Here is a 27,144-nt window from a genome sequence, read left to right on the forward strand (position 1 = left end):
ATGTGCTCACTAGAGGGCTATTCTGCAGAGAACAACCAGTGACCATTTCACCTGTTCCTCTCAGAACAGCCCCCAGGAGAGGTCACCCTGATTTAGGGACATAAAAATAAAGCAAATAGGGCTACATGTGTTTGATTTCTTTCAAACATAGGTGATTATGTGGCTCAGAGGGGCTGGGGAGTGAGAAGAGTACTCCATATCTTAGAGAAGCTAGTGAGATGCTTTAACAAATATATAAGAATCATATATAATTGGCACACACTTTGTTTGAATGCAAACACTGCTGTTAAAGTGGTGCTTAAAAACAGTTTGTTGGCCTTCTCTTCGTACAGGAGAAACATTTCTCTCGTTTACACTACTCACTTGCTTAGCAAACCCTTATTTATCCTATAATGCAAGCGTAATCTGCCCAACATGTCCAAATGCCCACAGATCCTGAATTAGTGGAGTCTGAATTAATGGAATTCGAAGCAGTCTCTCGTGGAGAAATGACAAGCATCTGAAAAACAACCCACTCCAAGAATGTTAAGCACACTCCAAAAAAATCACCTCTTCTGGGCTGGGGCTGTAGCTCAGTGGTAGGGCGCTTGCCTCACACGAGTGAGGCACTGGGTTCGATTCTCAGCACCACATTAAAAAAAAAAGTACATAAAAAGATATTGTGTCATTTACAACTAAAGAAAAGAAAAATCACCTCTTCCCTCCCCTTTCCTCTCTCTTCCTGCTTGTTGTCTGGCTTTCAAAGGAGACAGAGGAAGACAGATGCCAGTGGATATTCTCAGGACATTTGAATGGTTATTTATTGAGAAGCCACAGTTTCCCACACTTTCATAACTGTAGGCTTTATATAAGGCAAAAGCAAGATGGATCCACTACTTTACACAGGAAGAGAGCGCTCTGCAGCTGACCTCAGGGTCAGCAGTTACAGATCAAAACGCAATGTACATGACAGATATAAAAAACAGCGTGGAACAAAATAATTTAAATTATGATTACAGTCTACAGAGGGAAATATCCACATCTTATTATAAACACATTTATAATCTAGGGTTGTCATTTAAATATTCAGGTGGGTTTTTTTTACATACACAGTTATTGAAACATAAAAGCAAAATGTTAACATTTAGGATGATAAACTTTATGACAGAAGACAGTTACTCTGAACTGTGCTCCATGCTAAGTCATGATGGGATTGCCCCCTTGCCGTGGCAATTAAGAGAATTAATCTGCCAGTATGTAGCCTTTTATGGCTAACTATATTGATAGCATATAGATGAAAGGATAGGCCAACAAGGATGCTAGGATTCCATTTTTTTAAAATATATTTTTTTTAGTTTTAGGGGAACAGAAAGAACCAAAAGTTGGCTATTGGGGCCTGGCCTTTGGTTTATTAAAAAAAAAAAGCAGATCTATATGCTTAAATTATTTATGTACTCATTTAAATAACCAGCATCCACAAACATGAATCAAAGAAAAAAGTCTCCAGCATCCTCGCCTTCACATCCATTTATCTTCAATGTCTACACAGTTTGTGAATGAAGCATCATTTCACTTGGCTGGTAAGAGAGACCCGTCTAGCAGTTGGACTATGTATTCTCCATGAACAGTATTTAAAGAATGGTGCGCCATATTGCTTGTAAACATATAGACATGGAAATAAGGAAACCAATGGATTGGAAGGTCATTGCTAATCTTGGTACCACATAGCTAAAATGGCAATTGTATTGGTAAACATCTCATGGGCATGGTAGTTGACAGAAAATTCCCTAATGGAGTTAACTAACAGACTAAGGACATGCATTGATTACAGGACTGTCCCAGTGGACTCGAAGGACCAAATGGTCTAATCATCTTCTTCATCTTCCTCGTCGCTGTCTTTCATGCTGATCCCCTGCAGGCCCCCACCCTCGCTCACTGAGGCCGTGGCTTCTTCTACAGTGAGCCGGTTCCGGATGGTCTCGTAGGTCTTGCTGTTCAAGGTGGAATCCAGGACCCCTTGCAATCGGAAATCTCTATAGGTTTTCTAAGGAGGGAAAAGATGAAATGAAATGATAAGGGAGATATCGTCTCCAAGGTGGGTAGGGAGAGGATGCAAAGCAGGTGTGACCTTCTGCTAAATGTCACTCTTTATGCATTGCTAGATAAAAAGCCACCGTGCTCAGATTTCACTTGTACTGAAAACTGAGATTCATTAAATGACAGAAAATGAGAAACTGTGACAGGATAAACTGTATTAGATGAGACAAAGCAAAGAACATAAGCTTGTGTTTATTCAATTCCATAAAGGGAAATGTTCCATGATTGTTTTGGTTCTTTTTTTTGGGGGGGGGAGGGGGTCTGGTTCTTTCTCTTAGGTTCGTATAAAATAATATGATCGACAGTGTTAAGGGGCTATAATGTATAAATAATGGATCCAGTGATTATGGTATTTTATTATTTCAGTTACAGTCTGGTCTTTGGAATTTTTGAGTCTTATAATTGCATGAGCCATATCCCTCTGTCTCATTCACAAGATAGACATATGTATATTGGTATATGAAACCTATTACGGGCAGCAACAATTATGGGCAAGATGGAGCGCTAATGCCTCATCAATATGGTGCAAGCATGTGACTCATTTCTCATCTCCTTGGGAAAGAACTGTATTGATTCCGTTCACAACTTTATGCTCTCAGGGAAGAAATTTGGCTCTTTTTCAAGAACAATGGTTTGGGATTACTGTACCACAAGTTCTTTCTTTGTTCCTTCAGGCGATTTCTTTCGGATTTCCTTAGGTGTCCTAAGGACTGTTTTGCTAGAAATCCCTTAGTGTTAATTGAACATGACCAGAAGCATCTGGCTGTTGTCTACTTCATAATTTTTTTTTTTGAAAAGGTCTCTGCTTAACTACAATTCTGCTCATCACACTGCCTATCATTTTAGCTACTGATTCTGCTGTTTGCTTCTCCTATTGATATAGGAAATTTGCTAAAGGGGCCAGAGAAGGAGTGTTAACCTGTTTCAGTATCACTCTTGCCATTCTTTCTTTTTTGGTATAGGGATTGAACTCAGGAGCATTCAACCACTGAGCCCCACCCCTAGCCCTTTTTTTTTGTATTTTATTTAGAGACAGGGTCTCACTGAGTTGCTTAGCACCTTGCTTTTGCTGAGGCTGGCTTTGAACTTGCAATCCTCCTGCCTCAGTCTCTCAAGCCGGTGGGATTACAGGCCTGTGTCACTGTGCCGGACCATTATTTCTATTTTCAATAGTCATCCAATGCAGTCACAGTGTTAGCAATCGCAAGGTCAACCTCCTCTGAAGGTCATACATTATGATGACCATAGAGTCAATGACAGCTTGGCTTAGAGAAGCCCCATAATGTAAGATTATGTGCAAGATGGCTATGTTCCCTCTTTGCTATTTTATGCCCATTGCTCCAGCAGGATTACCCATAGAGCCTTCCTTCCCTCTTAATACGAACTGAGTGTATAAGGTCGACCCAAATCATGGATCAAGCTGCAGGTTTTCTGAAGAGGAGGACGAAGCAGCCAGGTCAGTGCCTGAATGGTGTCTCCGCCTTGAGCGCAATAAGGCGGGAAAATGAGTGGATCAACCGGAATTTTTGAACTTTTCAATCAGATATTCTATGGCCACTTAGAATACCATAACTGTTGCCAAAACCGGAGAGAAAAAATAAGGCTAAAACAGCTCTAGCATTTCTCCCCTTTATACAAATTCCAGAGCAGTGCGCTCCCCGACCGGACTCCGAGTGCCTAAGGGTAGAGGCCGTGTCTAGTCACTTTTGAATCCTCCATCTGGTGATACACGGGGAGGGGCTCGCCTCATCGTACCCAGTGTTGGATGAATGAATACATGCTTGCTGAATAATGAATGAATGGATGAATAAACGGGGTGTCTGTTGAGACAAGAAAGAAAGCCAAATATCCTTGGAAATTTGCCCTGGAGAAGGAGACCTCTGGGTCACGGACTTGGCACAGAGGTGGCAATTCTGTTTCCTACCCCTGTGTCACGGCCTTCATTCAGCTGGGCCCAGTTTTGGTGAAAGTGAAGGGACTCCCGTGGCATGACCTTTCCGTGTTGTCCCTCTTGTGATTCGTGTGTGCGCGCATGCATGTATGTGCAACCGAGTGTGTTTGGCAGACGGTGAACATTAAGGCTTCTCTCTGACATATCTTTTCTTAATTAAATAGGGTGAATTCTCAACAGAGACCTGGAAATACCAGTGATGGGGAGATCATTTTTAAGGTCTTCTAAATTATGTCTTCTTTTCAGGTCAAACAAAAAATCTGACCCCAACTCTGCCCAGGCATATTCATACTCAGAAAATGGAATTCAAGAGGCTAGTGAGTTTGCCTTAAAGAAGCAAAGAAAAGAAAAAAATAAAAAAAGGGAAAAAGACAGGTTCATAGTTCAAGTGCATACGTTTCTTTTTAAAGAGCTACAGTACTCTTGCTGCCTGTAACCTTTCCTGGGCAGACGCTCTGTGAGATCAAATGCAGATGATGATAACGCTCCTTAATTACACACAACCAAACAGTAATTGGTTGTAAGTCAGCACTGGGGTCCAGGAGTACCTTCAGGGGGGTAGTTGCTAATCCAAAAGGGACCAGGAAATGGGGGTGGGGGTGAGTGCCGGGAAGACTTTTGGCACACTGTTAAAAAACCCCAGCAATTCAGCTACCTTGAGGGTTCAAGTATTTTAAAAGAGACTTTGTGCTTTGAATAGGAGTTTTGCATACGAATGTTTTAAAACCCTCCACGGGTGAAGCATCAAATGGAAACTGAAATGATCAAAAACGTATTTACCCCCTTCTGTGATCTTATTATTTCATGTAAACCACTGAGATTTCACGCTGAAATAATTATCATTAGTTCAAGGCACACACACAAGAACAGGGAAAAAAAGCTACTTTGAGGGTATGTTATCTCACCTTTGTGATCCTTTACATTTGATTGTATACACGCCTTGGAAGAGACACTACTTCAATTAACTATGAGAACAATATTGATTTGCATTCTGATAATGATCACAGGACATCTTTAGAAATAGCTGGAGGTAAATATTTCCATTAAATTAATTGTGGCAAAATTTTATTTAATTAAACCATAAGTGAAATTCGTAATTTATGTGATTAGCATCAACGGCACCCAAAGCTTTAAAATCTAAAGCAAGGGAGATGGCCTCTGTTGTATTTTTAAATGGCAAATACATAAAAGAATTTTTCTATCTGGATAAAGATATCAAATTCCTTTTTATTAAAGTCTAAATAAAAATTAACCAGGCATCACAAAGTGATTTCATTGGTTTTTCTTATGGGAGATAACTGTTTTAGAAATCATCTTGTATGTATTTTATATGTATGTAGATATTCTTTGTGTTAAGGAAGTTCTGAAGCTTGGGAATGAAATGTATTTCAGTAAGGTATTTGCAAAGGAGAATAATTATTTTTTTTTTCTTTTACCTTTACCATCCTAATTAGTGTTTTCAACTGATATATGTGAAGCTGTAGGTCCATCCGGTCTGTCAACCAGGTGCAGATGACGTTCATAGAGCTGTTGTACCATTGCTGAAAAAGAGACAGAAGTTCTCCAGCCAACGCATCGTGGAGCGCTGACGGGGCAGACAGGGAACAGACCACGTTTGAGCACCCTGCTCTGTTCCAGGAGGAAACAAAGTGGTTAAAGAGAGTTTGCAAGCACAGAGATCATGAACATTAATTTACATAAAGCCGCCAGGTGCTGGATGGGTCTAAATGAGAGCAGTGTGGACTCAGAAGCTAAGGTAGAACTCCGCTACTCTAGACATTCCAAATATAGTCCACCTTTTGCTCTTCTGATTCTCTTTGGAATTGGTTTACTTTACTCAGCGTTGATTCAAAGCATTCCTGATTTCCTAATGCTATTGTCTCCGATGTCCAGAGAAGTGGGGGCTTCTCCACTGAACTATTTAATGTGCATTGCAACTTACCTTTGGAAAGCCCTGGACTTCTGTCTGCTAAGTACAATTCTGGGAATCAGGCTGTGAGCCTTATGAACTGGGGGAGACGTTTACCTCCATTTACCCAATTGGAGTGTTTCTGATAAAGACAATGAATGATTATTTCTCTTTAAGGGCCAAACTCTACTCTGGGCAGCCCATGTGCCCTTATATTGGCTGTGCAATCTGTTTTAATATTAACACCAAAAAATTATGGAAGAAGAAGGGGAAAAAAAACCCATTTACAAATGAGCTCATTTCAAGCTGTTGAAATCATACTTCCCCTTAAGGGGGTTAAATTTTGCTTCTTGTCTGTGAAAAATGCTTGAAGCTGTGTCACTTTAGACTGCCACCCCTGTGGTGCAGGAAGTCTCTGGTGCAGTATAATTTTGCAGTACTGCTCATATATTCATAAATCTCACTCGGAGACATATGAACAGTGTTATGAAGTGTCAGTATGAAAAAAAAATCTAATCTTTTAAACTTCACCAGGTTTCATTACGCTCTGCAGCTTATACCAAACAATTTACAAATAAACTGAAAAGGTGTGGACGGACCTATATATTTATTTATAGGGCATCTATATGAAGTGTGCACAGAAAAGAGGCAAAAAAAGAAAAAAAGAAAAGAAAAAGAAAAAGAAAGAAAAAAGTGGTTAGAGAATTGAGAGAAAGCACACTCTCATGCTAACCAATACACACACACCACACTCACATCACACAGCAGTGGGGACTCAGAAAGCATAAATAAAAACATGTTTCCGATGGTAACTCCACCCTTTCTCACCTAAAGATCATCCAAAATCAGTTTATGCCTAACACTCACAGTTTTTCTGAAGCCTTGTTTCTGACTTAATTTCTTAAAAAAAAAAAATTAATTTGGGTTTTTACTTGCAAGGTAGAACTGCCAAGTTTCACCTTGCAAGAAACGACACAGTCTCAGCCATGGCATCCAGAAGCCCTCTTTGCAATCTCTCTCCTAGCTAGGCTCCTTGCTCATCAGAGCCAATTGTGGCTCTCTTTGGAGCCCAGCCGCAACAGAGACCACACTACCCCAATCGAGGCAGCACTGAAGCCTCACAGCCAACTCCTGCTCTTTTAAAGATCATGGAGGCGAAACTGTCAGTTTTAGGAACCTTCTGTCCCTCCCCAGGGAGCAGGCGGGTGGGGGATTTTTTTTTTTTTTTTTTGGTGTGCATGTGTGTGTGTGACATGTACAGTTCACCCCATGGAGAGGGGAGAGATGGCTAGGGTCAGTTTTCTTCAGGCATGGACAGGTTTTCCCCCCTAGGGGTGAGAATATTTTACTGAAACTTTTTTTTTTTTTTTGGTGGTGGTGGTTGGTGGTGGGGGAGTGTTTTTGGCACCTCCTGCCTTGGGATTCTGGAGCATTTGCTTCTATGGCATCTGGGTTTGTTAAGAAGGGGTCTGGAGACAGGGCTGTCATGGGTCACAAGTGTTTGTGCAGCCTAACCTTACTCTAGGCAACTGGGGACTCTCCTGGGCTCACCCCAGGCCTCAAATTTCATCTTTGTTTGCTGAATCTGATGATTTTGAGAGTCAAAAAAAAAACAAAAACAAAAAAAAAAAAAAAAACCTCTGCCTTTGACCTTGGCCTCCTGGGGTTGGAAGATGACCTTCAAAACAACCTTGGTGACTTCCTGGCCAAACTACAAGCTCAGGGCTTCATGATGGATACATCTCTGGGACACAAAAGAGGAGTGTGGCACTCTGGCTTCTAGGCAGAGGTGGCATTTTGCTTTGGCTGTGACAACAGACAAACCGGCGCTGGCTTATATCACTGCCAGCAAGCCTTGTGCAACATGCCTTTTTTCTCTTTGCTGAGAGACGTGCCACCTTTCAGGAAATTAAAAAAAAAAAAAATAGCACCCCCCCTTTCATTTTATATAGGCAGTTCCCACTCTTGTACGTGGTTTTAAAATAGTTAAAAAAACACACAAAATAAATAAAAATACAAATAAAAAGGTAGCCTGCTATCAAGCATCTTGCTCTGCTTCTGGAAGGGTAGGGAGGTAGGGAAAGTATACAGCAAGGGATCAGTGCCTCACACGCAGATTCCCATCCCAGGAGAACAAGAAAACCCTGGAACATCCATGCTTTTCCTCCTGGATCTCACATCTAGCAAAAGAAGTGTAAAAAATGTATGATGCCCCATTGGCTGCACATTTAAAGAGGCAAAAGGGAGTAAGTCACTCCTTTCCAAACCTTATGCTCAGTAGATGAAATTGGAGGCACTTTTGGAATCAGCACAGAGCTAACTTGGTTTTTCCAGAAAGGCGCTTAAAGGCATTTGGAAGTCGGAGAAAGCAGGAGGCGCTGCCTTCTAGAACTTTAAAAATGTTAGAGGTAAAAGGGATCTTCCAGAGTACCCTTGGGAGAGGAGGCGAGGACAAGTGACTTGTCCAAGCACACACTGAGTGATGCCAGAAGCGGCAAGCTCTCCAGTGGACTGAAATAGCAGACCATCCATTCCTCCCCCTCCCCCCCACCATGCAGATACAGTCACATGCTGGTCCTGAGAGCTGGCACCATGCATCTCCTCCCAAGTCCACATTTAGGGACACACGCGGACAGTTAGAAACAGGCCACAGAGGAGGTTTTTACACCACAGACATTGGCAAACGCCACAGACCAGGGCTTTCTCCCTCCTAGAAAGCCAATTGTTAAATATTTATCAGTGAATTACCGGGTGTCTGAGTTATTCTTGCTCTTCCTCGTGGGGCTCCCAGTGCTTATTAATCAGGGTTGCTTTATTTGAGATCAATGCTAATGCAGCAGATTTGTTATGATTCTTCAAAAGACGAAATTCATAAAACATTTTAAGTTCTCCCCATTTTGTTTTTGTCTTTGGTTCGGATATGCCTTTTCTGGAGCTATCCTAATACCTGGGCACTAAATTTTTGATAAAATGTACTCTAAATGGGAAGGAAAAAGAATTGCGAGCCAGCGACATGCACTAAATATTTAAGTCGAATCAGACTTCTTGGTTGCCTTCCCTAAATTCAGGTATATTAATTCAAAACTTCCTGAGTAAGGTTATTTTAATCCTAAAAAAAAGAAAAAAAAAAGAAGAAAGAAAAAGCAGTAGAGAATAAAATCTGCAGTAGCCTGAGCTTCTTTAAAATATGTCCCTGGGGGGATGAATCTGTGATGGTTTTCCACTTGGAACCCAAAGGGATATCCATCACATGTATGGTCCCTGGGTTTCAGGGCCCTTGAAAAGCTGGATCTTCTCCAGCTGCAACTCCATCTGAAGGTTCTATTTAAAGGGAGCTGGGCTGGGTGCCGTGGTGAACGCCTGTCATCCTAGTGGCTCAGGAGGCTGAGGCAGGAGGATCCCAAGTTCAAAGCCAGCTTTAGCAGCTTGGCAAGGCCCTAAGCAACTCAGTGGGACCCTGTCTCTAAATAAAATATAAAAAGGGCTGGGGATGTGGCTCAGATTTGTACCAGGTTCAAATCCCTGGTACAAAGTAAATAAATAAATAAAAATAAAAAGATCTGGAAGGCTGATCAAAATCCTTACCATTTAATTCTTTTCTACTTTTTACAGGTTGGTGGTTAAAAGCACAGGCCCTAACACACACCAGAGTTTATGATCTAAAGCAAGTTACTTACAATCTCAGTGACTCAGTTTCCTGATGAAAATGGGAACGGAACAGTTTTTTCTAGTCTTTTTCTGATGAGTAAATAAAGTAATGCTCATGCATCATGGTAATTGGCTGCCATAAATGTGAGCCCCCTACCACTGTCGTCACTATTACTGTCTCCTCCCCCACCTCAACTGCCACCATCATCATTTCTCATTTATTTTTTCTGTCTCTCAATCTAAGAGATTTAAAAAAAAAAAAAAAACCCTAAGGGAGAAAGCAGACTGTTTCGATAAGACTTATCAAACACAGAGTAACTCTTAGCGATGCAATTCTGTTGGAAAATCATGCCGTGGTAGATCATCACCCAAACCTATCTTAGGTGCATACAGCACATTTTAAATGATACTGTTCTGGATTAAAGTCTTGGGTTAAAAGGATTCAAAGAATGAGTGACTTCTCAAACCCCATGGTGATAAGTACAGCTTCCGCCAGGGCTGGCGACTTATTATCTGGATAACCTCAAGCAAACTGCTTAACTCTCTGACCCTCGGTCTCCTCTTGGGGTTAATGCCATACCTACTTCATAGGATTAGTGTGAGCATTAAAAGAGATAATTTATGTAAAGTGCCCAGTACAGTGACTACCACATAATAAGCACTCAATAAAATTTAGCCATCATATGACTCTCAGAAACATAATATGGACTTTCAAGTTTGCAACAAAACATTTTTTTTTCCCTTGGTCCATTTCTAATAGAAGTTGAGGTCAGTGACAGGCAGATATACTCAGGTCACATATTCTGCCTGCAAACATACTGACTTCATATGGAGGAATCCTTACACATGACATGTCTCTTTGTAGCTTCAGTCTTCACTACCTCCAGGATTAGTTTGAGGCAGTGAAACACAGTTGTGCAAAAGCAGGATTGAATACTGACTTTAATTACAATTTTGATATTTCATTCACCATGGATTCTTTTGCATTGATTGTGATTTTTAAAATGTTGTATTAAAATGTGAATTGATCTTGATGATTACATGTATCAGATTTTTCCATCTATTTTGCAATTGAGGTGACTCATTCACTTCTCCCTAGCATTTGCCCTTCGATTCACTGGAAACTTTATTCCCCAGAAAAATGCAGGGATTGAGAGACAAGATGAATAATTAGCACCTCACTGGACAAGGAAGGGTTCACAGGAGCCAGTGTAGGGCTTTTGCTTAAATCTGGGTAATCTCCAATCAGCGATGTCAATCAGTGATGTTGTCTTTTCTGCCACCGTCACTTAATAAGTCTTAATTCTTGACCCCTGACATATGGATATTAATTTGATGTCCTAAAGAGACATTACTGTTAATGGGGACATTTGTTTTCAGAACAAAACACATCTCACAGATGAGTGACAATGGAAATAAGGAACAGACGGGAGATGGGGCCATGTACTGTATTCCATATGCACCTGTCACAAGGGCAATTTATTATCTCCTGAACTTATGCAAACCCCCTGTCAGACCAGACCATTCTATAAGACTTTAGAGTCTCTCTCTCTCTCTCTCTCTTTTTTTTTTTTTTTTTTTTTTGCACACGGTGTGGGGAGGTACCTGGGATTGAACTCAGGGGCACTTAACCACAGAGCCACATCCCCAGCCCTATTTTGTATTTTATTTAGAGACAGGGTCTCACTGAGTGGCTTAGGGCCTTGCTAAGTTGCTGAGGCTGGTTTTGAACTCGAGATCCTGCTGCCTCAGTCTTCCTAGCAGGCATGCACCCCTGTGCCCAACTCATTGCTTCCTCTTGAGAGAAATGATTAGGAAAATTTGTAAGAGGATGAAGGATATTCTTTTTTTTTAAATACTTATTTTTTAATTTTAGGTGGTCACAATATCTTTATTTTTATGTGGTGCTGAGGATCGAACCCAGTGTCTCATGCATGCTAGGCAAGCACTCCACCGCTGAGCCACAACCCCAGCCCAGGATGTCCTTTCTTATCTAGAATTAACACAGTTTGTCTTCTTAGTCCTACCTTTTCTTCTTATTTTATGTTGGTAGCTCTGCAATTGCTAGTGGGAAAGATTTTTCACCATGGGCAGTTTGTTTTTAAGGAAAAATACAACTCACAAAGCTGCCTTCATCACAATGGCTTGGGTTTTCCTAACAGAGTATTAGAGATAAAAGAAGTATAATATGGATCAAAACTTCAGTCCTAAAAAATTATATATGCTGTAAAAGTTTTAGTGAAAAGGGAAAGCAAAACAGTCAAGAGTTTTCACATCAGGGGACCAATGTTTCTTTCATAAAATTAAAGATGTCATAGGGCAGTGCTGTCAGAGAATCAATTTCAGGTAGATTCACAAATAATGAAAACAGTCCAGTGCAAAACTCAGTTCTTCCTATTGCTTTTCTTTTTTTTTTCCTAAAGAAAAAATTTTACTGATGTATAACATGCATATTATAGGTATCTCACTTTGGCCAAACATGTACAGTTACAGCATTTGTACATGTGCACGTGTAACCACACACACATACAGCAAGGCACACAGCCCTGTGTCTATAACTGAGAATAATATTTAGATATGTACCATTAAAATAAGCTCTGTGTGTGTGTGTGTGTGTGTGTGTTGCAGAGATTTAACCCAGGGGTACTCACTAAGTTGCTGAGGCTGGCCTTGGACTTGCCTCTGCCTCCTGAGTCACAGGGATTACAGATGTGTGTCACTTCAATCTCTTTAAAACTCATGACTCTGTTGAACATACCCTCAGCCTGAACAATAGCTAAAATTCACCAGGAACTGTGTTCATTCTAAATATGCATTTCCTTTGAAATTGGCATGTTTAAATCATATATACCAGGGACACAAGGCAGCTAAAACCTGGGCAGTTCATAGCCTACCTCTAAATAGTGCCATAGTATAGTTGGATCACCCATAGTTTTGCTTTACAGACAGGAAACAGAGGCTCAGTGAGGTAAAGTGGTAGTAACTAGCAAGAGATGGAGCAGGGACTTAAAACTCTTCGAGGCACGGCATCCTGGTGGCTACCAGAATCCACTGGACCTAGCTGTCCTGTGTGTGAATCTTTTTTTTTTTTTGTACCAGGGATTGAACCCAGGGTTGCTCAACCACTGAGCCACATCTCCAGCCTTTTTAAATATTTTATTTAGAGACAGGGACTCATTGAGTTGCCTTATTTACTGAGGCTGGCTTTAAACTTGTGATCCTCCTGCCTCAGCCTCCTGAGCTGCTGGGATTACAGGCATGTGCCCCCATGCCTGGCTTTGTGTGTCAGTCTTGATTGATCCCTTTTAACCTCTCTGTGCCTTGGTTTTCTCATCTGGTAAGTGGGATGATAATAAAACCCACTTAGGGTTGATGGGATTAAATGAGTCAATATGTCTCAAGTCCTTTCAATGGGCCAGGCACATACTAAGCATTACCCATTATGATGTGAGCCATATTATCCCACCCTGCTTGATAAGGAAGAAATCAAATGTCCCCAAGGGCAAGCTGTTCAGAACTGTATAAAACATTATGAGTAGTTCCCATTCTCCTAAAAATGCCTGAGCAAGCAGGTAATTTGGTAACAGAGTGGTAACAACCTGTGTCTGGGGACTAAAGAGACACAGTGAAAGCTGGAGGATTTTATCTTTTTTCTGGAAAGTACCCTTTCTCCAACTCAACGCAGCCATCCATCAGAGAAACTGGCTCAGCATCCTGTCTAATGAAGAAATGACATTGTATCTGTTGGCAAGGAGTCCAAGAGGAAGATAATCCCTTGACCACACCCATGTGACTAAGCTCTTCGCTTTGTTTTTAGTGACAAAGGGGAGTTATTATTAATTAGGGGGGGAAAAATATTCCCACCACCAGTTTAAATGGCTGCATTGAAATACTGTAATGAAATATTTCACGTTCAAAGCTTTCCGTGCATGTTTCTACCATACAATTTGGGTAATTTAAGAACCTGTGAAAAAATATCATCCAGGGTCTTTTTAATGTCTACCGAAGTAACCGTAGCCTGATCACCCTAAGCCACAATTCCACGGCTCCATGAGTCTCTTGGGGATCTAACTCTGTTCAGTGTTCTAATCAAAGATTCAGGGAGGGTATGACCAAAAAAAGCCCTGGCTTGTTCAAGCCATCTCTGCCAAATAGGCAAAAAACTTCATATCTCAGGATTTGTCAGAGCTCCCTAAGGGCCAAGTAAACCCTTTCTAAAGGGCATATCATCTGAATGCTTTCTGGAAAGGGGAAGCCATTCAATGGCTTCTGCCCCACTTGAGTGTCACTGTCATTGAGGATCTGATCTTCTGAAACCCATCAGAGATGGGTATTTCCCAGCCACAGCTTCAGGACGCTCTGCTAAAAGCACAAAGCCAAAACCAGTCATCCAAAACAGAGGACTGGGAGTAGCCCCATGACCTTCCCCGCAGCCCCAAATGTCCTTTTCAGCTGAAGATGGATTTCCTACCTCTATATTTCTTTGGATGCCTAAAAACTCATCTTTGGGTTGGAAGTCTTTGCAAAGCTTGCTGTAGTTGTTCAAATGGCCCAAGCCTGAAAGCAAGACCGCATCTCTCTGGGGGCTCACTAACGGAGCAGGCCAAGAGACAGTGGCAGTCTCACAGTCTAGTCACCTACAACTTGGAGCTGGGACAATAAAGCTCCTTTGCCTTTAGCCTTTTCTCCTACTGGGGGTGGGTGGGTGGGGGGATAGTGCAAAAGACATTTTTAAAAAAATGGATTCAAATCATCACTGCTTAAAATGCTTACTTCTGTAGGAACTTGGAAGTTAGCATTTGAGAGCAATTTTATTTTAACCCCCTTAGCAAGGACCTAAATAATATCATGATATTCTTTTAAAAAATATCTTTATTTTAATGTGGTGCTGAGGATGGAACCCAGTGCCTCACACATGCTAGGCAAGTGCTCTATCACTGAGCCACAACCCCAGCCCCATTGTATTCTTTTATTCAAATAAATAGTTATTTTTCACATGAGCAAAGTTTATCTCTTTAAACCTGAAATGTGGAGAAATATCCAACAATAAGATCTTCAGTATCCAAATTTCAAGCGAATGATCCAAATAGTGAATCTAAACTTGGATTCTTTATGCATCTCAGACCTATCAATATTCATTGCATGGGCTGAATACAAGGAGAGGTAAGAGTCTAGAAGGATCCTTCCAGAAAGCAACCAAGTAGGTAAGCTTAATTCAAAGCTTAGCTTACATGGGCCTTACATGTATCTCTCTCAGGAAGACATATTCTGTGTTTTTTTAGTGGTTTGGTTAACTAGTTGGCAGCCACAACAAGCTACACAAGCTAGCCAAAGCCAGACTGTTAATGATTTTGCTGCTGCCGAATCAACCAGACTGTATGAAACCCCACAAATAACACAATCTCCTTTTATGCTACCCAAACTCCTGTCTTGATGAAGTGGACGGTCATCTACAAGGAGACACGATGGTCTCTGAAAGGCTTTCTTTCCTAATAATCATGATACTACTGGAAACAGTTTATCACCTTTGAATGAGAAAATAAAGTCAAAGATCAATTCAGAGATATCTACTTCAAGACAGGAACATCAATGACGGGAAGACAGAGTCTTAAATGTGATTTTCAGTTGCAAATACTACTTCCAACCAAAGGCAAATACCACCCTTCCACCATTGCCACAATCTGAGTGAGTGACATTATTGAAAGCTGGGTGATCTAGCAATTTCACTTCTGGGAATCAATACAAAAAAAAAATTGACAGTGGGATCGCAGAGAGATATTTGCACACCTGTGCTCAGAGCAGCATCATTCAGAACAGCCAAGGGGAGAAAGCAGTGTCTATCCAGGGAGGTATGAAAAACCAAAATGTCATAGATACATACAATGGAATATTACTTAGCCTAAAAAGTCCAGGAAATCCTGTCATATGCCCCCAAATGGATGCACAGTTAGGATAATGTCAAGTGAAATAAGCCAATCACAAAAAGACAAATACTGTATGATTTCCCTATATGAGGTAATCAAGACAGATCAAATTCTTAAAGCCACATCAATGTTTATAGCAGCTCAATTCACAATAGCTAAGCTATGGAACCAACCTAAGTGCCCTTCAACAGATGAATGGATAAAGAAAATGTGGTACATATACACAATGGAATATTATTCAGCCCAAAAAGAAGAATGAAGTTATGGTATTTGTTGATAAATGGATAGAACTGGACACCATGATCATGCTAAGTGAAATAAGCCAATCCCAAAAAAACCAAAGGATAAATGTTCTCTCTGATAAGTGGGTGCTAACACACAATAAGGAGAGCAGGAAAAATAAAAGTTCATTGGATTAAACAAAGGGGAATGAAGGGAAGGGAGGGGAGGGATGGGAATAGGAAAGACAGTGGGATGAACTGGACATAACTTTCCTATGTTCATATATGAATACACAACCAGTGAAACTCCACATCATGTCCAACCAAAAGAATGGGAAGTTAGACTCCATGTCTGTATAATATGTCAAAATGCACTGTACTGTCATGTAAATCTAAAAAGAACAAATTTAAAAAAAAAGGAAGTCAAATTCACAGAAACAGAAATGGTGATTGATAGGGGATAAGGGAGGAGAAATAGAATATTGGTTTTAATGATTATAGAGTTTCAGTTTTTCAAGATGAAAGAAGCTGTAGAGATGGGTTGGACAATACCGTGAATCTACTTAATGCTATGGAACTGTATACTCCGGAATGATTAAGATGGTACATTTGACATTATATAATTTTACCACCAGAAGAGAAAAAATGGGAAATCAAAATCATTTTTCATACTGAAGAGGAAACTTTGCCTAGGAAAGTTCAGATGGGTAGCTGTGTATATATTCTTATCTGGGAACACTCAACCCTATTTTCCAAAAAGAGGGAAAAAAAATTCTTTATAGGATAAATGTGGGCATTTCATTTAATCCCAGGACTGAGACAGTTTCTCAAGGTCGAGATTTGAGAGTGTGAAGAACAAAGAACAAATCTGGTAGCATTTGCTCAGTCATTTATTTGGTTTATTTAAAACATGCCACAGGGCCAAACATTTCTAAATCTGTGAAAGAGAATTAAATGAAGCCCAGAGATTCCTCAAAGGGGATTGGATCCAACCAAAAAAGAATCCATTTAAAAAAAAAATTCTTTTTTTTTTTTTTTTTTTGCACTGCATGCCACATCACTTTGTATGTTTCCATAGACTCTCCCTTGTCCCCCATCGGGGCTCCCCCCAATTTTCCAAGCAGGATTTGATCAAATAGCTCTCAGTCACTTAGAGACTTTGTTTGCCCAAAAGGGCAACAGCTCCCCATCTAGAATCATTCCCTCCACAACAGACTTATTAAGGTTTGGAATGTGTGTTCAGGAAGCCCGTATTTTAGGAAACAATTAAGTAGAATTAGGCTAATAATGCGAGGCAGGCAAAGCTTTTGCCCTTTGCTGAGAAACAACTCCTACGTGGAACAGTCATACTAATAAAAATCATGTATTTCTTAAATGCCTCAAAATGATCTTTGCACCAAGCTCAGCAATTAACACTGCCCCACTGTGGAGCGTTTACTCCCCAGGCCTGGGAGGATTAGTCTCTGTGTTCGCTGCACCAATGTCTTCCTTCCGTGAAAATACTCCGTGAGGCTTGGGGCTGGGAACAGGAATTTCTGCAAGCAGGAATTTCGTAGGAGGCTTAATTCCCTGCTTATCTGAGAGGGTGGCAGGGCAGAAAGGAAGGACCAAATGCCCCCTGCCAGGCCCACATGGGGGGCCACACCAAGGATGTTCTTGGGCCTCCCTGTTCTTGACCTTTCTTCAAGTGGCCTGGGGCCTCATCTACTGAAGGGATTGTTCCCTGCCCCCCCAAAACCCACTCTCCCCTCCCAAGAGCCACTAATGGGCCATCTTGTGGGCCAGAATAGAAGTCCCAGCTCCCAGCCTGGGCAGGAAGTGACCGCTGGGCAAAAGGGGGACACAGACCCTCCAGTCTGATGCTTTGTCTCCTTGACAACACCCCAGCCGGTGGGCCAGGGAACAGACTTAATTTCTTTTCTTTCTCTGCCCACCCCTCCCTGCCACATACTTCTTTCTTCCCTCTTTCTCTAGACGCAAACGTACGACATCCAACATAAAGTTGCCGAAATAGCAATCTTGTCTCTGAATATATAAATTGCAAAAATTGATATGAATAAATCTGCAAGTAGCACACTGATTGTGGCACATTTTATCAAAAAAAAAAAAAAAAGAAAAGAAAAGAAAAAAAAAACAGCGCTCCATTGCTCGGTGGCTGGGGAGGAGGGGGGGGTTGGTGTCATTACACATACAGAAAAACATCTGCAAACTCCCAGTTTCTTTACTTAGAACTGAATGGAGGCATGACCTCCTGTTCCTTGCCATGAACCCTGAGTTCACACTCATATTTTACATGTTACAGGAAGCCACAGCTCGCCCCAGGGGTGCTGCAAACAGACACGCAGAAGCCAGATGTAGCCCCCCCCCCCCTGCTCCTTAATGCACCTGAAGGAGCCGGCAGCTCCGCATTCAGAAGTTGACATGCTAGTAGCTTAAGGTCACTTCAGATTTTGTAAAGAGGAGGACAAAACCAGGAATGCTTCTAGGGCTGGGCTGTCAGCGGGGAGGCAGAGGGATTACAAGAAACCTGTGACTCTGCCTCTTTCTGCCTTTGCTGGTAGTTTTTTTGTGTGTGAACAAGTGCCATACAACAGATTGAGCCTCATATAAAGGCCTGAGACTGTGCAAGGGCTCCCTGCTGGGCCTCAGCTGTGCTTGCAATTAGCAATAGGCACGGAGCGATTATTGTTGGGGTGGCGATGGCAATGCGAAGTGACAAGTTTTATGGGGGAAGTTGGGAGTGGGGATGCTCGGCAAGTTCCTCTTTCTTTCTTTTTTTTCTTTCCTTCTTTCTTGTTCTACAAAACAAAACAAAACAAAAAAAATACGTCTTCCTTGGGAGGCTGTAACCTCGGGTTTTAGTGCAAGCTATTCCGCCCCCCCCCCAGCCCTGTCATTCAAAAGAATCTTAACAAAATCATTGAAAGAATATTTTTCCTCGGTGCTTCAGAATGCGGGTTTTCTAGGTCAGAGCTCCCTTGCCGCCCTATCCAATGTCAGAAATACCCATTTGCCTCAAATTAGCAGAGAGCTTGGAGTTGAGGGTAAGAGATTAAGCACGCAAAATCACTCAGCAGGTGACGGGAGGGGGGGTGGATTTGGGGGTTGAGAAGTCTTTAAAACTGACTACAAGACATTATATACTTCTGACAAAAGAACATAGTAATCCTACCTGCTTGCTTTAACCACTGTTGTTTGCCTATTATTATGTGCTTTAATGCTCATGAGAGCAAAACTATTGCTGATACTACTCAATTACCATAGTAACTCACACCAGTGACCTCTTATCGCAGGGCTCCCAGCCCAGCTGTACCAATCCAAAGAGTTTGTGTCTTTTTATTTATTTAAATGGTGACATATACTTGGACTGCAACGCTCCAAATCAAAGCTATTCCTCTCTTTATCTAGGATGAGTACTTGTTTTGAAATTGCAAGGAAGGGCCTTTCACCTTTGGAATCCAAGGTGCTTCTGAAGTTAATGGATTTGGGGTTATGCCATGCCTTCAAAATGATCACAAAGATACACAATGATGCCCGATAAAAAGAAATGAACATGTGTGCATCCAAGGCCAGCAGGCTCCCCAGTTGTGGGATCTGTCCTGTCGTCCACTCAGGTCTCCAGGTATCGTCTGCAAGACCTGGGAGGGGCCACATGGGAAGCTCTTTTGGGGAACTGTGGCAATTTTATCATATTGACAGGCCTAAATGCCCGCAGGACAAGATCAGGTTAAGATTTAATTGTAAGTTTTAAAAAAGAAAATAAAAGTAATATCACCATAGACTTTTCTAGCTTTGCATTTTCCACTGACCTGTGGATATGGACATGTATGTGAATACACATATGTATACTATATATTCCAACTTATTACTATTGTCAATTTAGACTTTTTTTTTTTTTTTTTGGACATGGGATTGAACCCAGGGGCACTCAACCACTAAGCCACATCCCCAGCCCTTTTAAAATTTTTTTTTTTTTTAATTTGAGACAAGCTCTCACTAAGGTGCTTAGTGCCTTGCTAAGTTTGCTGAGGTTGGCTTTGAACTTTCGATCCTCCTGCCTCAGCCTCCCGAGGGCCACTGGGATTACAGGTGTGTGCCACTGTGCCCATCTGGCTATTTAGATTTTATGCATGGCATCGACTTCTTAAATTCTCTGAAAAGTTCTGCAATAAAGATATGCATTTAACTTTACGTCTTTCAGATGTAACTGAAAGTGACTGAAGAGCCACTTTTCATGAGCCACTTACTTTAATTTTCAGGGTATTTATACAAGGAACCCACTTTGGGAAAAAGTTCTAGAGTGACAATAAGAATAACAATAATTAGCAATTTCAATAAAAATAATACCAGAAAACATTTATTGAGCCCTTGCTAGGAGCCAGGGACTAGTCTAAGTGGTTTATATGAATTAAATACATTTAATTCTCCTAACAACCTAAACAAGTAGTGACTTTTTAAGCCTCAGTGTACACTTCTATGATATATAATATTGATACATATTTCTTTTATAGGACAAAGGAAGAGAAAGAAATGTAATCAGCCTTATGTAATAAAGTGGCTTTTAATTTTTATTATATTTTTTCTTCTTCTGACCTCAGAAAATCTGGAGCCCTTGGGTTTCCTAGATAGATAATTTTTTCCCCCTAGAACTCCTTGCCCTATTTAATATCAAGGTAAATGAAGAGCAAGGCAAACTCTTTCAAAATCCTTCCACTGTTCAACTCTTGCTATCCAAATAGCAAAATACACCTTCCCTCTCTGTCTCTTTTGATTAGCCCCCAAAGCCCTGCTGTCCTGAATGAAAGAATCCAATTTAGATATCAAAATGAGATCTGGGCTTGCGTGGACACAACATGACTTCTGAAACTGCTGAGCGTCTAAGTAATTGAATAAAAATGTAACCAGTGGTCAACTCCTCAATGAAAGAAGGAACCTGGACCCTGAACCCGCTGTTCCAACACCCCCTGCTGATCAGCAGGGACCCAACACAGCAAAATCAAGAGTTCTGTGACACAGAGCAGCTTGTCACAAATGTCAGAGGTGGACATGCACCACGTTAGACAAAGGAACCAGGGAACTGTAGTGTCTGAGAGGAAAGGCACTGCTCTCTCAGGTACCTGGAAATTTCTCAGCTCAGACCATTTCTCTCTCCAAGAGACATAAATAATAAAGCCAATGTGATTAAGCCCCAATCAGCTTCTAACCGGCCCTTGTCTGCCACCTGGGTCTCCCAGGGCAGGTGTGCAGTTTGGGCATTAACAAACTGACCACCCTTAACAATATCTTCACCCCGCCAGCCCCACGGCCTATTTTTCTCTGGATATGTCAGGGATTCAGTCCTAGGCCTCCCTGGGCATTGAGAAAATGGACCCCCATGCCTTTAGCCTCTGTCCTCTCAAAGGAACCCACTGTTTTGAGAAAATGTATAGTTACAATCTAAATTCACACTTTCAAGTCCGCTCAATCATTTAAAGCTCAATTACGTCTAGAATGAAATTCTAGTTTTGGTGGCACATCCTTACTGCCTATTAACTATGTGAGAAGTAGGAATAATTTATCTGAAAACTATTCTCTGATATGCATATAAGGTCTTAAAAGATAGGATCAGGATTCAGTATGAACTGAATTCAGATTATTCTCCAACAGCATCTGCCCACTCCTCTGATTGCTTCTTAGGTATGGGAACTGCATTTAGAGTTAAAATGCATTAATTCGCAAGCAGATTGACGTAAGCAACTGAAAAAGCAATTTGCATACCATATAGAAATGATTATAGAAATCGTACTCTAAAATAAGGATTGTAACTCATATACAGAACGGAAAGAGAAAGCTGAGTGCCAACTTTGTCTTTTTAAAACAGGGTCGGTTATCCATATTAGGGCTAATTTCATAATTTGCACATATTCAACTTTCTGTAATAACAATGAATCATTAGTTTTGTGAGCCCAAGTTGAAGTTTCTTACTTTGGAAAATTCACACTGACTTTAGAAAGCTGTTTTCCTGGGCTGAGGTGGTTCCAATCATTACCTTCACTATGCAAAAACAGGGCCTGTATACTCATGTCATTACTGTGCTATAGAAAAATCTTAATATAGCGTGTTCAGATAAGGAGGTTATTGGAAAGGTCCAGGCTAAACCACAACAGCTAATTTCCAAGGAGATCATGAAAGAGCACAAAGATAACCACCTACAAGGTGCTGTCCAGAGCCCCAGAATTCAGACAACCAAATCTCAAAAACTATCACTGTATCCAGAACACTTTTCCAAAGTCTTCCAAGTGCTTTTCAGACTAGATCTGTGGCAACTTAGTGAATGTGAGCTGTTTGGGGAATGATTTCTCATCAGAATGAACATGATCTTTTTAGGAGCCAGAGATGGCTTTGAGCAGTTTCCAAAAAGCAGTCAACAAAGGCGGATGGAGGGGCTGGGACGATACTCGGATGGTGGTCCCAGGAGCTGGAAGGAGTGTTGAGTTTCAAAAGAGAAGACAGCCGACCTGGCCCAGTGGACATACAGGTGGCCTGGATGAGGTACCTCAAAGCCCCAAAGGAAACATTTGGGTGTTCATAGCATTTCCTGTTTAAAGGAGGCCCAGAAAACAGGTTCTGAGGCTGGGGCTCAGGGATGGGGGGGCAAAGAGATAAAATGCTGCTTTTTAAGTTAACATGTGTTTCTACCGTGTGCAGCTGGGCCCTGCCTCCAATGGCGCCCTTTCCTCTTGCTTTATTTTTAATCTCAGGAAACCATATTCCCCTCTTGCTACTTCACACTGCGTGTGACTCTATTTTTTTTTCCCTCCCCTTTCTGGGATTAAAAAAAAAAAAAATCCACACATTTGCCAGATCGATTACCTAAACCTTACCCTGGGGGAACCAGCCATCTCATTCCTGTAAATGGCACAAATTTCAGACCACTGCCCTGACACAAGATAAAACATGTCAGTTTTGCTGGTTGTCCCTCCTATCTGCAGATGGTTTTGGGATCCATCAGCCAGGAGGTAAGAAGCCGTCGCCAGGTCCCCCAGGGAAGCATTCAGCGGGGTCTAGGGCCTGGGCACAGAGACAGTTAAAGCATGAGTTAATATGTGCGGCCCGGATCACCCTGCCTGCTTCCCTTCCCCAAGGCTCCCTCCCCCTTCCTCTCCACCCCCCCACCCCCCTCCTTTCTGAGGCGACCGAATAAGAAATTAAACACTTGTGGGTTCATTCGAATGAGTGAATGAAATTGAATAAGCTCTTAGTACTTGAGGCACACAGCGAGCGCTTGAATGGGGCAAACCTCCTAAGTTGAATGGAGTGTCTTTGGGGACCAATTTGTCTCTTTTCACTCTTTATTCTTCCCTTTTTGCTGACAGATGTACAAAGGCGGAACTACGCCGTGCAGCTTATCCGCATGCACCCACAGCAGCTGTCACTTTTGTCGAGCAAGTTAATCAAGCAAATGCCACCATATCCCACTTTCTATAAGGAACAACATGTTATAGACAGTAGTCTTGCTAGAAAGAGACTTTATTTTAACTTTGATTGGCTTGGTTCCTCCACCTCTCCCAATACTTTCCCCCTCCCCCCCCCAAAGAGAAAGGGGGAAGGGGGTGGACTTTGACCAAGCCAACTTTTGGCTACGACAACGTTAGATTTCATAATAATATTGGGCATGAGGCTGGAGACTCATTTGGAGTTCTTTCGTAGGGATTGAGGGATGTCCTGGGTCTCTTTTTATTTTTTATTTTATTTTTTAATTTTTATTTTTTCCATTTTGGGGTTTTGTTTGGTTCTTGTTTTGTTTGAGCCATTGTTTTGCCCCCTGGACTGCGAGGCTCTGTGTCTCAAGTTATAAAAAGAATAAGCTAGTTGTAGAAAATAGTATTATGCCACGGATGTCTTGGATTAATTTGATTCTCTTTGCCTTTATAAAGCAGGTTGTGTTATTTACATATTTCTTTTGATAAACCTCCTTGCCTGGCCAAGCTTACAAAGACTGTGCTTAAATACATGACATTTCCTTGGGCATGTTGCCGTCAGTGAGTTCTTTAAGCCGAATGCCCACATTTATTTCTAATCTGCACCAACAAATGACACAGGCCTCCGTTTGTCTAGTTCCACATAGGCCAAGTGTGTGTGGGGGAGCCTCTGGAAGAATTCCCTCACGTTCACATCCATGTCCCCCTGTGCTCAGTCACCAATATTTGGTGGCGTTCGGAAACCACCAGGAATGGAGTGAACTTCATTAACCTCAGCCACTGCCCTGGAGCCCCCAGTCCCTTAGAACCCTGAATACCCAAACCAGACATATTTTGAATAAACAAACTCTTTAGAAACAATGCATTATACACCACTTTCCACTGGCCAAGGGATTTGCTACATTCAAGAGTTGGCTCTTTAAACCTTTAAGAGAGGGGGAAAAAAATCCTTTCTCTCTTTTTCCTTCCTGCTTTTTTCTTCTCTCCTTCCTTCCCCTTTCCCTCTTTTTGCACCTTGTCACATTGTTTATTGTAAGCTTTGGCTGGAAATAAATCAAGGAAGGACTTGGGCGATACCCGATCTCAAATTTTCACACTGCTGACATCTTAGCCATTATTGGATAATGACCACGTAATGATTTAGTTGCAACTCGGATTGTATTATGCACAGATTGTATGACCATGTTATTCTGTAATTTTGGATTACTTTTTTCCTCCCCTGTGAAGCACAACTGATCTGTGAAACCTCATAGTGCCATTCAAAACTTAGCTATGTGGGTAAGTTAAAAGAATCAACAGGGCCCCGGTAGGAAAATCTTGAGCATTGTTGTTTAATAATACCACTGTGTCAAGCTTTGCTTAAGGAACTTAAGCTGCTACCTTAAACCATTTATCAACTGTCTGGGATGTAAATGGCATTGTGTGACCATCATATTCCCCCTCCCAAATAAATCTCTAAACTTTGTTCCTAGGGGATAAAAGATCTCACAAGAGAGGGAGACAGAGATCGAAAGCTGAAACCCTTCCACTGGGCCTAGCTAGAAAGGACTCTTGCAGTACATATAGTGTGTGAGATTTCCTCCTGTGCTCTAGACCCTTTAGCTCAAGTTGAGGTTTCTCCCTGGAGTAGGCTACCATGGTGCTTTTTGTCCCCCCCCCCCCCAATCTTTAGGCCTAAGTTCTGCCAGCATTCATGGACCTTGACCCCAGTGACAACATCCTCACGTTCGGGAGGAGGTCTGCTCCAGGGGATGGTGAATTTTCATTAAGGGGGTCTCTCTGATTAGCTATGCAACTCCCATCATTGTTAGTGGACAAGCCATGACTAATAAGCCATGTTCTGAGGATCATTGAATGGCAATTTCTGTCTCATATACTGCTGAGATCCCATTTGGAAATAGTGATTACTCAGGTAAGAACCCAGGGATGGATTTGGGATGCAAAGCGTTCAGTGGAGTAAGGACTTCTGGATGTGAGAAGCACATATTTGAATAGTACAGCTTCCCCACTGCCCTAAGACGGTAGGGTCAAGTGTCCACTCTTTGGGTCAGAAAGAAAAGGGTTGGATCTAGGATGGACCACTTTTTAGGGTTCTAAATTTGGTGAAGTCAGTGACCAAAAATCACTGGGGATTGAACCCTTGGGCACTTAACCACTGAAGCACATCTTCAGCCCTTTTTGTATTTGATTTAGAGACAGGGTCTCACTGAGTTGCTTAGGGGCTTGCTAAATTGCTGAGGCTGGTTTTGAACTCACGATCCTCCTGCCTCAGCCTCCTGAGCTGCTGGGATTGAAAGTATGCATCACCATGCCTGGCTCTGAAAAACTTCATCTGCAAAAAACTACCTACCTATCAAGGAAGTCATAAAAATTACCTGCATTACACATTTAACTGCCCAGAACAGAATCTGTTACGCAGGTAGCACCCAGCAAATATTGGCTTTCATCAGCCCCAATCAAATGTAAAAAAACTAAAAAATGGAGAGCAAGAAAGTCCCTCCTAGGGCTACCAGGAGGATTTAATATAATATCTTTAATATAATGGTGCTATTGTCTGCAATGTACAGTTAGGAAAATAGACATAAATATTAAATAAAGAATAAATAAATAAATAAAGGTTATCATGTTGTCATTATTAAACAGCCATTTGTTAGAACTTTTAATTAACTGGAATTCCTCTCCCTGTTTGCACTTGACCTTTTAGGAGAAAGTTGCCGCTTCTCCTCTCCCCAAAAGCCCCCTTAGGGATTGAATCAAAAGAGCAGCTTTCAGCTAGGCATAGTAGTACATGCCTGTAATCCCAGTGACTCAGGAGGCTGAGGCAGGAGGATCATGAGTTCAAAGCCAGTCTCAACAATTTAGTGAGGTCCTAAGCAGTTCAGCTAGGATCTGTTTCTAAATGAAATATATATAAAAAAGGGCTGGGGATGTGGCTCAGTGGTTAAGCAGGCCAGGGTTCAATCCCTAGTATCAAAAAGAAAAAAAAAACAAAAAAGGTTTCAAAATGTGCTTTGGACTGCTGAGCATGGTATCTTCTGTGTGACAGGGAATAGGAAAAGGTGCAACACATTGTATTCAGAGTTGAAGAAAGTAATAGTGGTGCATTTCTGGATAATTCACTCTTTTCACATCTTTATGACCAGATAGTGTCACTAAGGGCTAAGTAGGGTGAAGCCATAATAAAAAAATAAAAAATATTGTGACCCAGATTCTGCTTCAAATGCTCAGTAAGAACTAAGACATATTAGAATCATTTCAAAAGCAGATGAAAGAGAAAATGTTTTCCAATGAATCTTCAAATTAACCAGAGAATCAAATGGGCCCCCAATAATTCATTCCCCATTAAATTAACCAGAGCACCGTATCTTGTAGGCTTAAAAAAACTTAAGTGATCATCAAAACATTCATAGTGAGATTCCTTAAAGTGCTTAATTACTATTTTCAAGTTAGGATTAGACATAGAATTGAAAATATACTTGACAAAGCTGTCAATACCTGTCTAACAAATGGTTCTTGGGGGCTTCCATATGCCAGACTCTGATGTAATGGTGAGCAAAATCCATGCTTTCAGGGATGGGGAGGGAGCACCCATAGTTTCAGGAGATGGGGTCCATTTTATTCATCAATATGTCTTTTAGTATTTTTATTCTCTATGTCAGGATTTATCTACCTCTGCACTATTGACATCCTGACAGGTAGCTGTTGGAGGGGGGTGTCTCTGAGCATTGTAGAGTATCTGCTGCTTTCCACACATGAGGGGGCAATAGCATCTCCACTCCCAACCCACCAGCCAACTGTGATAGTCCTGAAAGTCTCTGGATATTTTATATATATATATATATATATATATATATATATATATATATATATATATATATATATATATACACACACACACACACACACACACACACACACACACTGGGGGACAAAATCACTCACAGGGGAGAACCTC

General features: G+C 41.4%; 1 protein-coding gene across 3 annotated transcripts in view; it reads right to left on the bottom strand.

The window, feature by feature from the left end:
• Positions 1-1,843: 1,843 nt before the first annotated feature.
• The window catches only part of LOC114105005 (calcium-dependent secretion activator 1), a 471,729-nt gene continuing 446,428 nt past the window's right edge, over positions 1,844-27,144 (bottom strand). For all 3 annotated transcript variants that reach the window (XM_034637086.2, XM_034637078.2, XM_034637084.2), the window contains 2 exons: positions 5,464-5,568; positions 1,844-2,023 (listed from right to left, as the gene is read on the bottom strand). In XM_034637086.2, the coding sequence (XP_034492977.1) occupies positions 1,844-2,023; positions 5,464-5,568 (285 nt within the window). The remainder of the gene's footprint in view (positions 2,024-5,463; positions 5,569-27,144) is intronic.

This window comes from Marmota flaviventris, chromosome 1 (assembly GCF_047511675.1).
Source record: "Marmota flaviventris isolate mMarFla1 chromosome 1, mMarFla1.hap1, whole genome shotgun sequence".
Taxonomy (NCBI): domain Eukaryota; kingdom Metazoa; phylum Chordata; class Mammalia; order Rodentia; family Sciuridae; genus Marmota; species Marmota flaviventris.